This window comes from Cottoperca gobio, chromosome 13 (genome assembly GCF_900634415.1).
Source record: "Cottoperca gobio chromosome 13, fCotGob3.1, whole genome shotgun sequence".
NCBI classification, from domain to species: Eukaryota; Metazoa; Chordata; class Actinopteri; order Perciformes; family Bovichtidae; genus Cottoperca; species Cottoperca gobio.
The window spans coordinates 19,977,334-19,995,440 of record NC_041367.1 but is presented as its reverse complement, the minus strand read 5'-3'; the positions used below and the strand labels follow the sequence as shown (position 1 = coordinate 19,995,440).

General features: G+C 42.3%; 3 protein-coding genes across 6 annotated transcripts; 1 reads left to right on the top strand and 2 right to left on the bottom strand.

Moving 5' to 3' along the window:
- Positions 1-2,363: 2,363 nt before the first annotated feature.
- foxa3 (forkhead box A3) lies at positions 2,364-5,012 on the bottom strand. Its single transcript, XM_029446835.1, has 2 exons — positions 4,941-5,012; positions 2,364-3,665 (listed from the first exon to the last, which is right to left on the bottom strand). Exons 1-2 carry the CDS (start codon positions 5,010-5,012, stop codon positions 2,364-2,366), a joined length of 1,374 nt encoding a protein of 457 aa, XP_029302695.1.
- Positions 5,013-9,452: 4,440 nt separating this feature from the next.
- On the bottom strand, positions 9,453-14,117 carry irf2bp1 (interferon regulatory factor 2 binding protein 1). 3 transcript variants are annotated; one of them, XR_003833255.1, is made up of 3 exons: positions 12,833-14,117; positions 12,211-12,603; positions 9,453-11,931 (listed from the first exon to the last, which is right to left on the bottom strand). XR_003833255.1 is itself a non-coding variant. In XM_029446160.1 (3 exons), the coding sequence occupies exons 1-2, from the start codon at positions 13,840-13,842 to the stop codon at positions 12,303-12,305; spliced, it is 1,311 nt and encodes a 436-aa protein (XP_029302020.1). In that variant the 5' UTR covers positions 13,843-14,117; the 3' UTR covers positions 9,453-11,931; positions 12,258-12,302. The 3 variants fall into 3 exon arrangements, 2 of the variants coding, with proteins under 2 accessions (XP_029302020.1, XP_029302019.1); XM_029446160.1 differs by having other exon boundaries at positions 12,258-12,603; XM_029446159.1 differs by having other exon boundaries at positions 12,254-12,603; positions 12,833-14,115.
- A 92-nt stretch (positions 14,118-14,209) lies between these two features.
- On the top strand, positions 14,210-17,341 carry polr1g (RNA polymerase I subunit G). Of its 2 annotated transcripts, none has more exons than XM_029446161.1 (3): positions 14,210-14,441; positions 15,031-15,166; positions 15,999-17,341. In XM_029446161.1, the coding sequence occupies exons 1-3, from the start codon at positions 14,357-14,359 to the stop codon at positions 16,792-16,794; spliced, it is 1,017 nt and encodes a 338-aa protein (XP_029302021.1). In that variant the 5' UTR covers positions 14,210-14,356; the 3' UTR covers positions 16,795-17,341. The 2 variants fall into 2 exon arrangements, with proteins under 2 accessions (XP_029302021.1, XP_029302022.1); XM_029446162.1 differs by lacking the exon at positions 14,210-14,441 and adding an exon at positions 14,465-14,543.
- The last annotated feature ends 766 nt before the right edge of the window (positions 17,342-18,107 follow it).

Below are 18,107 nucleotides of genomic sequence, written 5' to 3'. Positions count from 1 at the left end.
CATCTTTAATGTCATTATTTGCTTCTTTTTCATACTCCCTCTTATTCTCTTGATATTATACAGTAGTGATCCAGCAGGTTTCCATACTTTGTTAAGAAAACTCCTCTGATGTGTACAGGAAGTGATGTGTTCCATGTTTACAGTTAGTTTGGGAGAAACAGAAAAGGATCTGATTGGTCAGTGGGAGCCGCCAGCAGACGCTGTAAAGATTAAAGAGCAGAATGTTCTACGTTTTTGTTTTGTTGATTTGCTGATGGTTTTTCTAGTGCAGGGTCAGAGGCAGGTCAGTCGTTTTTGGAGCGGTCCGGGTCGCGCACGCACAGCGAGGCCCGGACCGGTGTCTGGGCAGAGGTCTGCTTTGAGGCTCTCAGTGTGATGCAGCCGTGTTTAGTCTACCAGTCCTACATGTCACACACCACAGTCATTTGGTCAGGAGCTGTTTCAACAAGACGCTGCTATTCCTGCAGCACAGCCTTGCCAGACAGGTGAAAAAAGAGTTGTGATTGATTGATTGACCCAGAGGAGTCATTGGGGTCCTGTCAGCAACACTACGTGATCGAGAAACCGAATGTTGTGCAGAGGTGCAGAAAAACTTGCTGTAAAATCTGTCTAGAAAGTGATGAAACCTTGTACTTGGTGAGGTTTTATTTTAAATACAAAAATAGCCAGTTGGATTCAATTATTTAGATTTTAATATTCTTACAGCCTCACCTAATGTGTACATATTAAAACCTGAAAGGTGGTCTCTTTTTTAGATTTACAGATGTTGACACTAAATGTCCATGAAAGCAAGTTTTGGTGTGTGATTTGACAACAAACACGGATGGAAAAGAAAAAACACACGTGCCATTTCTCCCCACATTTTTTGCCTTTTTAATAAGAAAAATGAAACATTAATCATTTAAATCACAAATAAACCAACAGAAACAACAAAAACAACAACAAAAACCAATATATTATCAGCACACAAAGTTTAAAAGCAACATACCTTAAATAAAATACTTTTCTCTTTGAAACTAAAATAACAAAGGACATCATGTGACCTGAAACTTCTGCGTCCTCTGCTGTTTATCAGAATAATCCTTCAATAGATTGTCGATACATTGATCTCTAATCAGATCAGTAGTCATTTGAAGAAAAGGCACTTTTTGGACAGCGAGGGTTATTTGACACCCTTTGACATTGTTACACTGATCCCTTTGAGCTGATGCATTGACTTTGTAAGGGGGTGTTCCTAAGTATTGTTGTAACACATACAAAAACACACACTATCAGCCCGCCTGGCCAGTGGGAGCTCCATAGTGCAAAGTACTGTATGTAAATCCTCCCATAGTGCATCTCTCCTCCCCTCCGACTGTTTTAGTAACTGACTGAACTCCCCCATGCACTGCACCAGCTATCTGTTATTCTGAATGTTACAGTCTGTTGAGAAGCATTTGGTTTTAATGCTCTCGTGTACGTAACAAAAACAAAAACACAACATGTTTTTTTAGTTTTTACCACAGTTACTTTCGCTCGATCCTTCTGGCTGCAGAAGATCCTTTTAGCTTTTGTTACCTTTTTGCTCCAGTGAGGACAAAATGGCTTTTTTTCTTCTTCATATCAACCAAAATAACAAAACTATTTTCTTTTAGAAAGTACAGACTTCATCAGCTATATTTACATTGATGAATCTGACAGAAATGATGGACGTAGTGTGAAATGCTGTAACACAAAAAAGAAACGGTCTCCCACTGCAGTAACATCTGCCTGAAGCAGGAACCTGAAACGTGCCCGTCGTCTTTGGATTTTAAAAAACCTCACATTTGGGTTGTGACTGGTCAACAGAGCGCTATACAAGATATATTAAAATTTATTCCCTTCATAAATAAATGCAAATATCCTTTTCCCCCCACATTACCTCTATTTACATTTTGTACAAAGCCAATTTCACAACGTGCAGTGCTCGTGCAAAGAAGGATCTGACTTCTGTATTGACTTAGACACAGAGTAGACACTCTTCTGTCCTCCATGTAACCAACCAGTCTCCGTGTTCGCCAGAGTTGGTAAAAGAAAAAAAAAAAAACAGTTCTTTGGTCCCTCAAACACGGCAGCCATTTTAGGTGTGAGTCTCTACCGAGGACACTGGACGAGAGCCAGAGAGGGAGAGGGAGAGAAAGAGGAAGATAAAGAGAGCTGGGGTGTCCATTTTAGAAAAAGGCAGAGAGAAAGAGAAGTCTCCATCTTGGCTCACCTCGAGAGACAGGTGTTTGTGTGTGTGTGTGTGTGTGTGTGTGTGTGTGTGTGTGTGTGTGTGTGTGTGTGTGTGTGTGTGTGTGTGTGTGTGTGGGTGGGGGTGGGTGAGGGGGGGATGAGTGTCCATATTAGGAGGCGTTGAGCACTGAGCGGCTGTACAGAGTTTGGTAGTAAGCGCCTGAGTCCATGGTGGCCGGCCCTTGGCTGTCGTAGATCTGCTTGGCTCCCACAGGAGAGCCGTTGGCGTAGCTGTTGTAGGCCATCACCTGGTCCTGGTAGGACTTGAGGTCCATCTTCTGCTCGTTGGACATTAAGTTGGTGATGGAGAAGGGGTGGTTGAAGTTGTAGTGGGGGTCCAGAGACTTGAGGGCATCATTTTGTAGGTCCATGTGCTGCTGCATGGCACTGGGCAGGAGGTGGGCGCCGCCACCCACTAAGGACTGGGGGTGAAGGAGCGCGTTGGAGGAGGTGGTGGCTGAGAGGGACAAGGAGGACGAGGCGGAGGAGGAGGGCGGCAGGGAGATCGGCGGGCTGTGGAGGTGTGAGGAGGACAGTGAAGGGCAGTCTAGTGGAACCAGAGAGTTTCGGGGATGCGGCTGGTCGTCTGAAGAGCCTGGGTGGGAGTTGTCTGAGTGTGCAGAGTCAGCTCCCTCTGATCCTCCTGTGGGGCTGTGATCCTCCACCATGTGATCTCTTTTCCCCGAGCCCCCCTCCTGGCTCTTCCCTCCTTTCTTCGCCAACTTCTCCTCGATCTTAAAGCGCTTCTGGCGCCTCAGGTAGCAGCCGTTCTCAAACATGTTGCCTGACTGCGGGTGCAGAGTCCAGTAAGAGCCTTTGCCTGGCTTGTCCGGCGAGCGAGCTACCTTCACAAAGCAGTCGTTGAAGGAGAGCGAGTGGCGAATGGAGTTCTGCCAACGCTGCTGATTCTCACGGTAGTAGGGGAACAGCTCCATGATCCACTGGTAGATTTCGTTCAAGGTGAGCATCTTGCTGCCGCTCTGCTGGATGGCCATGGTGATGAGGGAGATGTAGGAATACGGCGGCTTGGCGTGGGTCAAAGAGCGTCGGTAGGGCTTTGGTGGGATCTCCTTGGGCCCGGCCCGACTTGCAGTGGAGGGGTATCCCAGCTGGCTCATGGACTGGCTCATGTTCTGGTAGTGGGACAAGGAGCCCAGGGAGCCTGGAACAGCGGTGCCCAGCTGGTGTAGAGGGCCCGAGCTGAGGGACGAAGCCACTGGGGAGAGGGACATGTGGCCGGGCCCGGAGCCCATGGAGGCCAGTGGGGAACTGCTGAGGCTGGAGCTTGGGTACGCCATGTTCATGCCTGCAGGGGAGGCGGTGGCCGGGTTCAAGTTGATGTAGCTGTTGATGGTGCCCATGGAGCCCATGGAGCCAAGACCAGAGTTCATAGTGCTGGCAGAAGAATACATCTGGAGGGAAAGAGGAACACAACAACATCTGGTTACTCACAAGAAAACACAGATGGCATGATGCAACAACAGTTAAATAATAAAATATAATTAACTAATCTCAAACTTGAATTTTTAACATTTAGAAAACAAGTCATATAAACAGTTATCTAGATTTAAAACTGTATTCCTTGAAATGAGTGCACTAAAGTGTATGTTTAAATGTGAAAGCAAGGCGTTTGGACTCTCCATTTAAAAGGTGACTCCTTATCAATGCACAATGAAGCTCTCAGTGCGCGGAGAGAGGACATGGATTTCACACAGCGATGTTAACCTGAAAATGCGTAAAAAGCGCGTCATGGTGCCTCTCGCTTCAGACGGCCTCCTCTGCTGCTTCCGTGGAAAAATCAAGTAAAACATGTTCACTGTTTAAGCGCAACTGGAGGAATTTAATTATTGTTTTTTGTCAAAGATGAATAATTCCGGGTTAGTTTTTTTTTTTTGGGACTTAAAAGTATTTCATAAAATCCACGGGGGGACAGAAGCGTCCTCGGCACGCTTTCTGATCACTGGTCAAATATTATCAGACTCTTTCTTCTCGCTAATTTCATCAGGTCGAGGTGAGAACTGAAGCTGCTGATGGAATTATCTCTAATTGAATTAGTGAGAAAATAAATCTCGTTACATTAACACCTGAATTGTCGCAACACTTATGCGGCTGCGGGGACACAAAGGAATAAAGTCTATTGATGAGCAAATAACTTTATTTATTTATTTGTCATTCATTTATATTTAGAATGATTTATATTAGTTATACATCTTAAATTAAATTAAATTAAAACATTGAAGTAATAGTTTAGTGGCTTGTGAAAACACATGTTGCTGTTATTTTTACTTTCTAATAATATTTGTATAATGTTCATATTGAGATGTTTACAGAAGAGGAATATATGAATTATTGTTGGTACTTTTATGGATTACGTTTAACTTTTTCTCCTTATGATAATTCTTATACCCCTGTAAAAAAAATGTAATGCGCGTCTTGATATTACATAAATCTATCATATCATTATTTTAATTATTATGGTAGACCTACTTCTACACATCGTTTACAGGAGTTAAGAGTTGAATGTAAGATATTTACTTTTTTAATAATTGATCATAGCTGTTTGACGTTTCGAGTCCTGCTGAAAATGTGCGCAAATATAATGTTTCACTGCCAAGAAAAGCCAACAGGAAGAAATAAAAACTGAGTATTGTTATTGCAGTTATTTCTATGAGTGAACGTGTCTTTACCTCACTGGCCTCGCTGTAGAAAGTATTCCACTCTGGTAGATCATGTGCTTCCATCTTCACAGAGCTCAACATCCCCAACACAAGTCTTTTGGAGGAGAAATTCGTATCTATGACCGGGTTTTTGTTCTTTAAATATCAAAAAATAAATATAAAATCCTTCGCAAAGTTGGAGGTTTTGGAGGGAAAAAAAAATCCAAATTCGGAAAGTTGTCTCCTTTTTGCCAAGAAAAAGGGAGAAAATATCTAGAGTCAAAATTGTGTGAGGAGGGGAAAAAAGCAAATAGTGATGTAACGCTCTGCTCCTGGGAATTGTAAAAGTCAATATTTCTTATTTGTCAATCATCCATTGTTTCATAACCGTATTCTTGTTATGGCTTAACAGATGTTGACTTCTTCTGGCCCGTTTGTTTCTGTCCACCCGGGGCCTCTGGAAGCAGCGTGCGTCATGCAGAGGTGTAGCGCTCAAATACAGTAGAGAAACCTGGACGTCCTCCTCTTATAGGCTGCGGACGGGTCCCGCCCCGCTCCTGATATGTGAATACCGTGTTAGGATCCAGGAAGGACCCCGCAAAAAGGCCGATGTGGCCCCCTGGCGTGCTGTATATTGGCCGGCGGCTGCACCGGGGCCACCCGGACGAATGACTGTCCCATAATCCTTCAGTGACAGAGCTGAGGAGAGATTCTTTTTTAAATATAGCAGTGAAGTTCACAAGAGTGAGGTGTTAATATGATTAGAAGTCAATTATCAAACAGGTTATGAAATAATGCGTCTGTTTCATAAATAGATGAAAGAAGTTGGCAAACAATGCAACCACGTCGCTCCCTTTCAACTCAACACAACTTGTTCAAATGTTATGCATCTTGTCTAACTTTGCTGCAGTTTTTGGAGATTATACCATTTGATCAACATAATATTTAATTTGATTTTGCAAAAAAAGAAAGAAAAAAAGATACTAGATATTTAACTACGATTATTGGAGTAGAGAGTGTGTGTGTGTTTCCGTGGTTGTTTATGTGTGTGTTTGTGTGGTGAGGGGCGTGAAAGTCGTTAATCCCCTCGGCTATCACTTCTCTGGGGCTATGAAGCCTGCCTTGAATACGAATATAATTATGTTACATTCTTTGAGGGTGTAATTGTAGCAACCGCCAAACTTATTTTAGATTATTGTTTTTGATAGTCAAATATTTCCCTGATACCAGTGAAAAAATCTGGAAATATTTGAATATCAGAACATCAGAGATCCCAATCAGCAACATTAGAGAACGCCAACCCCCTCAACTTCCCACACTGACAAACCTGGCCAGACTAGTTTAAAACGCACTTCTGCCACACATGTGTGCTACTGCAACACCGGAAACATCAGGTAAAGTAAATTTAGCATCAACATTTAATGGTACCAACATACATTGAAAGTCACGCAAAGTTGATTGGATGTGCGCAGTCGTGCATAAATGTGGTTCGGTTGAATGTAAGAGACCTCCTTCCCTGAAAACTATTTTCTCTCTCCAAAGAAGCCTTCGCGACGCAACACCACAGAGAACTACAATAAATAATGTAATCCTGTAATGCATAGGGCCGGACTCCTGTGTTGTGGAATACACATCGGCCTCGGTGCAGACGGAGGCCTGTGAATGTCAATGCCTCTGCCTAATGGCCAGTCAATGGAGATGTAATTGATGCGCAGGCGGGAGGTCGACGGGATTAGACTGTGAGAAAAGAGGAAATAAGAAATAACAGGAAGGTACATGAGCGCGCAGATGCACCAGTATATGCAGACATGTTTCAGATGTCGGGAATAATCGGGGTACATTTTATATCTGTAAAACTGTGCATGATATGATCACGGATGATGGATCTCTCGCGCCCAACTGATGGCTGTGTTGCCTTCACGCAAGATTATAATATATTACTTTAATAACCAATCATAGGACGATTTTCTTAATATTTTCCACCAGATTATCAGCCATATACACATATATATATATATATATATATATATATATATATATATATATATATATATATATATATATATATATATATATATATATATATAGTCAATCAGACTCTCTACAGGTCATCACTTAGCGATTATCGCCTGTTTGCAAAACGCTGTCGAATCGATTAACACGTGGAATGAGTTCACACCTCAGTGTCTGTAATGATGTAATTAAATCTGATCGAGATGAGCTTTTATCATCTGGACTGTGATATGGTAAAAAGGTTAGTAAACCGTGACCTCCAGCTTCTGATCATAATCATAATCATAATAAATACAATTTAAAAATGGAACAATACAACAAAGTATTAAGTCTATTTCGAGAGAGGGACTCGCTTGTGCTGTAAAGTAAGATAAACTAAAGATGTAGATAAATGAGTGTCATCAACGTGCCCATCACATGGGAATAAACGGTTACTTTGAGGGCTCCAGACATTTCATTCTGGTGTAGAGATGCACTTCTTCAACGAGTCTGACAGCAAAGGATCTTTACCCCAAAGGACAAACAAAACACCAACAAAGAAAGTAAATAAAAGGGTGTTGTTTTCAGGTTCCAGTGGGAAAGGGCCTCACAAACCCCCTAACTGTATTGGATGGATATTTTTTCCACCTCTGCTGGTTCCATCTTCCACACTTGTTTCCAATGAATATAGCGAATACATGGAGGGAAGAGATGATGTTCTTATGAGTGGTTTCATTGCCTGTTATCTCTTAGAATGATCATCATGCTATATGTGTTCAGATGCACGCTCTTTGAACCGGGTTTATTTACTTGTTCCACACACTATCTGAGGGAGGACGGATCAAGCTTCAACCCCTGACTCTTAATAAGCATCTTTGATTGGTGTAATGCTCCTTTAGGGTCCTATTTTTCCCCAACACACATTTAGCCATATCCTCTCTCTGCGGGCCGTTTTTCATGCCAATGGATCTTCCATCGTCCATTAACACCTCTATAATTGGTTTAACAATAGCTGACACTAATGGAGGAAACGACAGATCGGCCTACCAGGAGCACGGCGGCCGGACGGTGGGGAGGAATAATTACCCCCCCTACGTCTCTCTTATAATAAAAAAGAGCGCTTCATCACTTAGAGTTTATCACGTGGTTCCAGGCCGCCACTGTTCTTTCAGTTAGACTCAAGTCAAAAGCGCCATCTTGTGGCCACCACAACACAGAGAGGCACTTAAAGAAAAGAGCTTTGTTTGGTTCTTCAATGTCTGGAAAGTTTTGTTCTCTGTTAGCAAAACTGAATTCAACTGAATAGTTCAAACTAATAAGCGAATTACATGAATTGTAAGTCCTTTCACAGACACTGCACACTTACAGTGAACAGAGTTAACTTGATGTGAATGTAGATCCTGGATTCTTCTATTTCGTATGAACCAGGTTGAATTGACATGATGGCACTGCTGTCATTAAGCTCAAAGCTGCTAAACTGCAGTCAGCCAGATCAAGATTGGAAGGTTAAGCTCATGCGTGCACTATTCTGTGTTATCATTCTGGTTTTTAAAAAGAGAGCATGTAAAACACAAGATATCACCAAGATTAGTTTTTAAACTTAATGATTTAGTTGACTTTTCAGTCATACTTTCTGGTCTTGTCCGAAAATTGTTCCTTTTTAGCACAGCATCTTTACTTGGTATTGAAAAACGTACGAGTTACAGATTGAACCTGATGATCTATTGCCCTGTCTGGCTCTGAAGCTTCTCTGCACTGCCACACACTGCACAGCAGACCCTTTTGTTTGGCATGTTAAAGAGGGTAACTCTCATGGACTTGAAGGCTACCAGCGCTCCTTGTTTGTCCAGATGGATTAGGGAACTCGTTTTAGGGATCCAACTTGAGTGGCTTCGAAGCAACACACAGCTTTATATATGAAAAAGTAACTGGGGGGCAATTATTAACCCACCTTAAATCTCTTTTGTTAGCTGAGGTCCCTACTGTACGATACACAGTTTTGCTATTTGTAGCTAGTTATTTTAAATGATGTAGGCTGAAACATGGTTGTATTTATCTGCCTAGTCTTGTGGTCGTCTTTTTATTTGTCGTTTGTTTGTGTAAGTTTGTTTGCAGACTTTAAATGATAAACAAGAAATGAAATATCCTTTGAGTAAACTACATATTACATTTGTTCTTTTTAATACATTTGTAAACATTTATAAAATAGTGTTTTTTACTTGTCATCATGGGGTGTTGAGCGTAGAACGACGAAGGAAACAATGTATTCTAAGGAATTTATCATAAGGCTGACGTGGAAGTAAAGGATCTGGATACTTTTAACTGAATGCACTGTGTGTATGCATGAAGGACATCAAAAACAGGCTCATTTATATTGCCTTGTGTCATTGTAGAATGTGAACTTCTCAATCACTCGTAGCTTCGGTCCTGTGGGAACACCACTCTCGAGTGCTGACGAAGGGCTTGATTTTTCACATTTGATTAAAGTGTTCTTCACAAACAAGGTATTTAACATGACTAAATGTCAGTGGTCTCAAACAGAAAAACAAGTACAAGTTACTATCCCATTTATTCATGGTTTTTATTTTGTACAAGAAGCTGCAATAAAACCAAACAGATCTAAAGATGACACATAAATGAAAGGAAGAGATGCGAGGAGACTGTATCAAGTCAATGAATGGCTGACCTGACTTCAGATGAAAGCAAAAGTCGTCTGATGGCAATTGAAGGGAAACAGCTTAATCATTGACTAGACAATAAAAAAGCCATTCCACTCCTACTTCCCCTGAGGTTCCCAGACACACAAACACACATTAAAACATTTTATAAAGGCACTTAACAAGGGATTGCATGACGTATCAGTGCATATTAAACTTAAACTCCACTTCTTCAAATACATGTTTCTACAACACACCTGATCTGTGGGATACTCTCAATATATAGAAGGCCTATATAAGTATTTGCTGCATACTATAGACTTTTACTATATATATAACATCCCATTAGTACAGTGGACCACATGGAACTGTAAACTGTAACGGCTTGATGAAGAAAGCCGGTTAAGACCTGGCCAAGAAATATATAGAGATTTTTTTTCCATAAAACATTTACATCAAGAAACATCAATTTGGGAAAAAGTTACCTTTGGTTTGTCTGCGCTTCTGTACTGTCGAGTACATGCTGCACATAAAGAGAGAATCCACAAAATAAATCATTCAATCATTTTTCCGTAACGTGTGACAAATGTTGGATTGTTCAATTCAGGAAAAATCCCAGCACATTCTTTTGGAACGGACAAATAAAGTTTGGATTAAGTGTAAAGTATGCATGGCCATCCAAATCCGGGTCAATGAGTATGAATGGAAAATAAAGTTTGTTTCACCGTCTGCAAAGCTGAAGATTTCAAACCTTCTACTTCTATTCCAGAAAGGTGTCAGGTGATAAGAAGTCTTGGCTCCACTTTTGGGAGAAATTCATAAACTACATTAAACCTTTCAGGATTATAGAAGAACATTTCTGCTTTTAGGTGGATTCTCACTTTAAAAATAACTAAAGGTTCAAGAAATCGTTTTAATTACATATTACAAACTGTTGCATATGCTATGACTAAGGATTGCACAAACTATTATAGATCTATACAGTATATAACATTTAACATTCTAGTATAAAATATAGTCCTAGGCCTATCAATAGATATCTTTCATATACATTCGGGGTAAAGCGTAGGCTGGGCTGGATCTCCTATGAAATGCAGTTAAACAGAGTCTCTGTGGCTGGTCTATGCTTCGACAGATCAACTGGTTGTTTCTACACACTCTTTTCTCAGAGTCAAAGTTGGCTTTATTTAAAGCGGACATACAAAGCACAGACAGACGCACAGAATAATGTCACTACTGGCATTTAGTCCACATCTCATGTCAGTTTGCATGTTTAGATGCTGTAGGTTTTTCTATTTGTTTGAAAAAGAGTCTGATTGTGCGACAGGACACAGATTCAGTCATGAAACAACAAAACATAATACATCTGCATTTCAAATTTAAGGTACACTTTGTCATTATAACTGTTAATGTCATGTCAGATGTTAATGTAAATTTTCATTTGTAGACACACACATATTTTATTTAGACCAAGCACTGGCAGAGAAAATGGCATGACGAGTTCCAACTAGTTTTGACTCAGAACAGCCAACAGTCTGATATCTGACCTCCTGCAACATGCTGCCGGCCAACAGTCTGTTCATCGACAAGAAAGATATGGAACAACCGCGGCCGCTGTTTTAGCATTTCAACATTTATGTTGGATTTGTCAAAACAAGCTTTTGTGCTTTGCTGTGAAAACTCAATACTGATCGTACTGTTAGCATAGACACTGGACCCTGGCTACTTTCTGTGAGTTTGATAAGGGTACCGGTAATTCAAAACAAGAAATATCACTATACGAGGTCTGCTAACAAGCTACCATTAGCAGCTATGCTAGCTACCTTTAGCAAACAACACCAATGAGAATGATATACGACTACACTGGTGACTGGGGCAGTCCTGTTGGCACTGGTTGTTTCTAAAGGTGCATACTCAAGCTGTGGTGTGAATATTTGAAACGTATAGCATCATTACTGCAATGGTGGTGTAAGTTTTGCAGGAAGAAGTTTTGTTCGTAGAAAAGTGAGACAATCTTGTTGAAAGCTGTTGAGTCTATGTGTTGCCTCTGCCTGTTTATTTCCAGCTGCTAACAGGCGCTAGCTGGCAGTGCTAATGTGGGCATGATCAGCAGTTTCATCTGGCACAACTACTACTAACCCTAAAAAGTAGCCAGTGTTCAGCAGCGGTTGATTGGCCCTGAATATCTGATTCCAACAGTACATCATAAAGGCAATTACGTCTGATAATGTTGATAGAATTGGGTGGTGTGAGTCGTTGGAGTCAAGACCTGTGCAATGGAAGTTTTCTGAACTTTGGGTCGCCGTGTTGCTTCTCTTCTGGATCTCTCAGAGCTCCATTGCAGACGTCTCCTTCTGGTGTGCGGTACGACTCTGGCGTGACAAAAAGCAAACATAAATATACAATATGAAATGACACAGAGTGACATCCCACCACATCAAAGCTGTGTGGTCTAGATTGGCCAAATCTAGTGGTACATAAACAAATACAGTTACTTGTACAATACTCTGGCCACCTCTTGTAAAGGAGAGTAAAGCAGACGGATCATTGTGTACACCTCCTGCCTCTCATCCATCTACCTAATATTGATACATTTGATATCCAAAAAACATTGAAGTAAACTAAAGGTGCTTTTTGTAAAATGGTCTCACAATGCTGTCAGACTTCAGACTACGATGGTCAGATGATGCGGACCTGCCTGTTGCTGAATTAGGTCCTGGCTTGGTTACCATGGAAATCCTCATCACGTCTCTCTCTCTTTCTTGACGGTGACATCTCCACTGGCAGCTCCACTGCCGGCCCCGGACGCAGCTCCAGCTCCAGGCCCAGGCCCAGGCCCGGGCCCGTTCCCTGCTCCAGATGCAGCAGCTGATGCAGCTCCTGCTACAGCAGAGCCCAGTATAGTGGAGACCTCTCCCTGCATAAAGGCCCAAGGGGGACTGTTGGGAGAGTTGTCCAACGGACAGCGCTCTCCGCTGGGGCAGTAAACCTCCCCATCGCCGTGCCGGCTCTGGATGTACACTCTGGTGCAGGGGAAGCAGAACCTGAATATGGTGGAGGTAGAGAAGACATTATTAATATTACCAGTGAGAGATATACAATAGGGATACCAACAACTAATAATTATTTCAGTAACAACAAATATTTTTTTAATTAACAGCTGGGACTAGAAGTCTCAAAACAAAGCATTTTATGATGTAAACATAAATCAACGAAGGCCATTCTCTACACAACGCTACCTTAACAAGACAAAAAATATAAAACAAAACTAACCTATGCCCAGGCACCGATGGACACTGAACAAAGTGTGTGTCTTCCAGCCTCTCATGACACAAGGTGCAGGACAGAGTGTTTCCTGTTGCATGGGTGTTGCTGGCAGATGCTGATCCCAGTTCAGAGGCACCACTGTGGGGTAACGCTGCAGCTGTTGTGGCAGCCTCTGCTGAGGTGCTGGATCCCAGGGGCTCCCCTCCAGACCTCGAAGTTAGGGGGCGTTGCTGCCTGGCTGGAGATGAGGCAGGCTTGGGGCTGGTCTGGCTCACACCTCCAGCCGGGGTCGAGGACGAAGAAGGGAGTCCTGTACTCCTGCTGCCGCTGCTGCCTGCCACAGCATTGTGTATCTGTGTCTGATTCTTGGGCTGGTTCTGGGACGAACTGAGCTCTCGCTCCAGCTCTGGAGTGATAAAAGGGGCTATCCCCATCCCTATCCCCAGCTGTCTGCGGCTCATCTCGGCCAGCACCGGGGCAGGGAAGATCATGGGGTTGCTCATAGTGGCTGTCCTAGCGGTCAGACCAGCCGGCATGCCCGCAAGTAGCCCATGGGGAATCCCTGCAATACTTTGAGTTACTAGACTAGGAGGGATGGTAGCGCTTAGCATGGGTCTCCGGCTGCCGCTGGGGCTTTGACGGTTCACTTCTTGAGGTGGCTGGCCGTCACGGTGCAGCCCGTTTGGCGGCACACGAATAGCTGACACGGTACTTTCTCCTCTTCCTCCCCTGTCGAAGCGGTCCATGTGCAGCCTGCCTCCGTCCGCATCTCCTCTGCCAGATGTGCCGTGTTTATTGGGTGAGGGACCAGGTGACCTGACGTTACCATCCTGCATCCCATGAGTTCGTTTCAGCTGTCGGGCACTCGCTATAAGAAACTCAATCTGATTAGCTCCTTCGTAGTTCACGCAGCCGCGGCAAACGACTTCGCTGAAGTCCCACACCACAGTCCACGGCATCTTTGGCAGGTCGCACAGGTAGCACCACTGGCGCCGGGAGGAGGAGGGGGACGACATGGCTGGCCAACTAGCTAGCTAACCTGAGCGAGTGCTAGCACACGTTAGCTAGGTTAACCTATTTAGCTTTGACAGGTACACGCCCTCTCTTTGCTGACGATTTTCTACTTTAACGGGGTTCAAGCCGCATTAGAACCATGTTACACATCCTTCGGATGTAAAATTAAATCCAGCTGGTGGGTTGTTTTCGCTCTTTTTTCATATGTTTGTTTTGTTTACCCACTTCGGCCTGCTCTTGACTGCCGCTGTCAACTGCTTCCCCGACGGACGCTGGAACATTACGTAACCTTGCGAAGTGCATTTTGGGAGTTTGAGTTTCCTTACCTTGTTTTGCCAACACAAACCAACTCACTGTGCCTCGTTTTGGAACTACATCAGAAAAATGGTACGGAAGTGAAGTAACTAAAGGTCAGAGTTTATTTGGTGTCAACACATGTGCGTCCGCCGCAGCCATGCGTTTTGGGGTAGAACACTTTTAATTTGAGCAGTTTGTGGTTATTTGTAAACCTTGAAAATGCCTAGAGACGTATCATCTTCATCAAGTGAAGATGAAGAGGACAATAATACGACAGAATCACGTGTAAAGCAAAAAGAAACCGGTAAGTTCACACGCATCGGTTGCACAAAGCTGGTGTTGGTTGGTTAGTTCAGTTAGATCAACTTCATTGTGGCCGTTTTACTCAGAAATACAATGCACGCAGGTAAATAGACAGTACAGGCTGTGAGTGGCAGAGTGCCCGATTGTTAGGGTTAACTCCTCTTGTTTTTACTCTTTGATTTATTAAAACAGAAAGGATGTTGTCGTGTATTTAAAGTCTAATGATAGATATATGGAAGTACACATATGTAACAATCTATTTTCAATTCTAAATGATTCTCTGCATTTGTAAAATCCTTGGCCATGTGTCTTTCAATATTTAAGCCACGGAGAGATGCCATTACAATCTTACCAGCGATTGAAATATGTGATTTATACAATTACTATTTGGCATAGTAAAAACATATTTCATAGAGGCGGTACACACAAGTAAGGTGATTATGATAATTGAAAGTTAACACAGTGAAACGTATTCACACAACAGATTTGTATCCGGTGTTCTTTCCCGGGGCTGCTCCAGTGCATGCATTTCTTATGCTCTGTGTTATTTTATTGAAGAAATGATGAAGGCGTTCTGTTTGGATCCACAGACAAGAAGTACCAGTGTCCTGCTGACTTTGTGTCTTTCTGCCATAAGCCCTGCAGCAGCACTCTTACAGAGAGTCTGAAGAACAACAACAATGAGTTATGGCTCATTAAAGCTCCTGCCAGCTTTAACCCAGAATGGTGGGTAAAGGCGTTCCACTTCTGTATGTTATTTGTCTCAAGCAGTGTCAAACTTGAAATAATGTATTATTCTAGAAATGTATTTATTTTACAGGCAGTTTTTTTGTCTGTATACATTTATTGGGCAGTTAATCCAAAATGTTGCATACATTTCAATCTATTAAAAACGGAACTGTCTCCAAATAATCTCTCAAACTGAATCATGCATCTCTTTCAGTGTCATAGCATAGATTCACATTGCAAAATATAATTATTAGTTCTAGTAGATCACTGCTTTTGTTCTCACAATTTTGAGGGTGCAGAATTTGCACTAATAAATTTAAGTGAGCCAATGCAATGTTTACTGAACGGTGATAAGTGGACGCAAATTACAATTACAGTAAAACTGCTAACACAAAGCCTGATTGTATTGCAGGTAGATACAAGTCATTAAGTCAGTGAAGTGATTAGTTAGATGTCAGTTACAGCAAACTTTAGCCATCATAAGCGACTGGTCATACAAGGCTGTAATAATGAAATTCCTGCTTTGAGTGAGAGTTGGTGCAATGTATTGCTTATAAATTCAACAATTCTAAAGTTACATAGCCATATCTGCAGTAATGTATGTAGCACCATAAGGGATAAGTCAGACTCACCATGTAGTAACTGACAGTGGGCAGTTTGTATTGGTTGGGGCCAGCAGGTGGAGCTGGAGATTGGCTTCATGCTAAAGCGTCAGAGAGTTCCCCCAAATACAACAGCAGTCTGAGAAAATTACGTAGTTTGGTGTAAGCTTTTCCCATCATGCTTTGTGTGAATGATGCCTAACCTCGCTTCTCCTCCCTCCCTCCAGTTTCAGTGGCATCAAGGTGCCCCTCTCAGGTCTCCAGACCCTGAAGGTTCCTACCGCTGCAGGTGGAGCCAAGACTGGGAGTGGCCAGCAGATCTACAGCATCCTGGCGTCCACCGACGGTACCTCAGAGCTCCGCCTGCTCACCAGTAACAAGCATTCATCAGATAGCGTGGTTTTCGGCCCCACTTTTTCTGGCCAGCTAAATGTGTGTGAGAGCTATGGAGACATCAGCGCCAACCAGGCCCCTCAGGTCATCCCTGCAGCTCCAGCACCCTCCATACCATCGGGGTTAAAACAGCGATTCCACCCTTTTGGCAGTAAGACCCCTACGCTGACCTGCGTGGCAGAGAGTGAGGCGGATGGAGACGCTTTCGGGCCCTCGTCTGCAACCCTCCAACCTCTAGTAGTCAAACGATTCGTAGAAGAAACATGGCAGGAGGAAGATGAGGAAGGGAGGAAAAAGAAGAAAAAGAAAAGAAAAGAAAAGCGAATAAAGACAGAGGGTGTAGAAGAGGCAGAGGAGGTTTTGAGAGTAAAACGGGAACCTGTAACTGAAATTCAGGACAAAGTGATGATGGAGCTCCCTGTCCAGGAGGGTCATGTTTTGCAGGAGAAGAGGAAAAAGAAGAAGAAGAAGGACAGGGAGAGACAAGAGGTGGAGGAGGGCTTGGAGCCCAGTGTGAGTGTGAAGGTGGAAGTGAAATGTGAACCAATAAACACTTCGTATGGTGATGTAGTGGAGGGCTCTGGAAAGAAGAAAAAAAAGAAGAAGAAAAACAAAACTGATGACGACTAGTGTGTCGTTACTTTGTTGTTAATGTTTAGTTATGTTTATTTCTTAACCTTATGAACTAGTCTGGCAGCCATTACTACTAATTTGCTCCAGCATATGGATGTATTTCATAATGCAAGTCTTGCTTTGGCAGAACATTGCATTCAGATAAAATTACTCATCCTGACTCAATTGAACAGTGACATAAATTGTAAAATAGATTCATGATCTTTAAGGCCAATATTCCTCTCATTTTGAGCTCAGAAAGTGATATGTTCTACACACAAAGAATGTGTCTATGAGTACATGGGTAATGCGAGGTTACATGGGGGAACTTCTGTGTGTTCTGCCAGTGTCTGTCAAGATGTGGTAGTTTTTATGGGATTGTGCTCACAACCAGGCTGATGGTGTTGCTGTTTTGGCAGCATGTTCCTGAAAACCAGAGCTGCTATGAAGACAGAATAATGATTCGCTGTCACGTCATGATAGTTATTTGTTTTTAAAGGATTTGAGTCACATGTATTGGACAACACGTTTCAAAATAAACTAAAGAAAAACAAAATGAAAAAAATGTGTTTTTTGTTTTTGCTCTGTGCAAGTGTTCCAACAATTTTGTCTCATGCCTTGTTGGAGCAGTGATTCATCCCGAAGGAATGGAACTTGAACTTGTGTTGTTCCTCTGAATGCGGCTCTTAAATTGTGCAACATTAAGAAGGTGCCTGATTTACAGATCTGTAGTTTTTAAATTATTTTAAGTTTGTCATGTCATTGAAGGAAAATGTTTGCATTTATTAAACTAAGAGAATCTGTTCTGTGGACAGATGTTTAAGTTTCACAAAATGATTTTATGAATGAGCAGCGAGTTGTTTATAGTTGGTTCAGATTAATTTATTGGAAAAAATTGGCCTTTGATGAAATCGATCCGATAGTTTCTCCCTGATATAAAAAGGTTTGAGAATCTAATGAAATTGTACTTTCTTTGCACATTAAAATCAGTGAAGTATTTTGTATTTTGTCCTCCCATAAAATAGGCCGTGCTGAGTTTCATGATGATCTTTATGATCTTTTTAGTGGCTTTTAAACTCTGCCATGACTTTGCTATAACTGCAGGAATCTCACCATTGCTTTAATCTGTTGGCATGCTAAACGTCATATTTAAATAATCCTGCATGTCAGCACAAAACATTGGCTTCAAAGATCTACATTGGTTGATCCCAAGTCTATAAATCTCTGCATATCCATCGGCAGCAGAAATTCCGTTCAATTAACTGCGACAGAGAAATAAGCAGTTCTGACAGGGAGATGGCGCCACACTCCAGCCTGTTATCCTGTGTGGA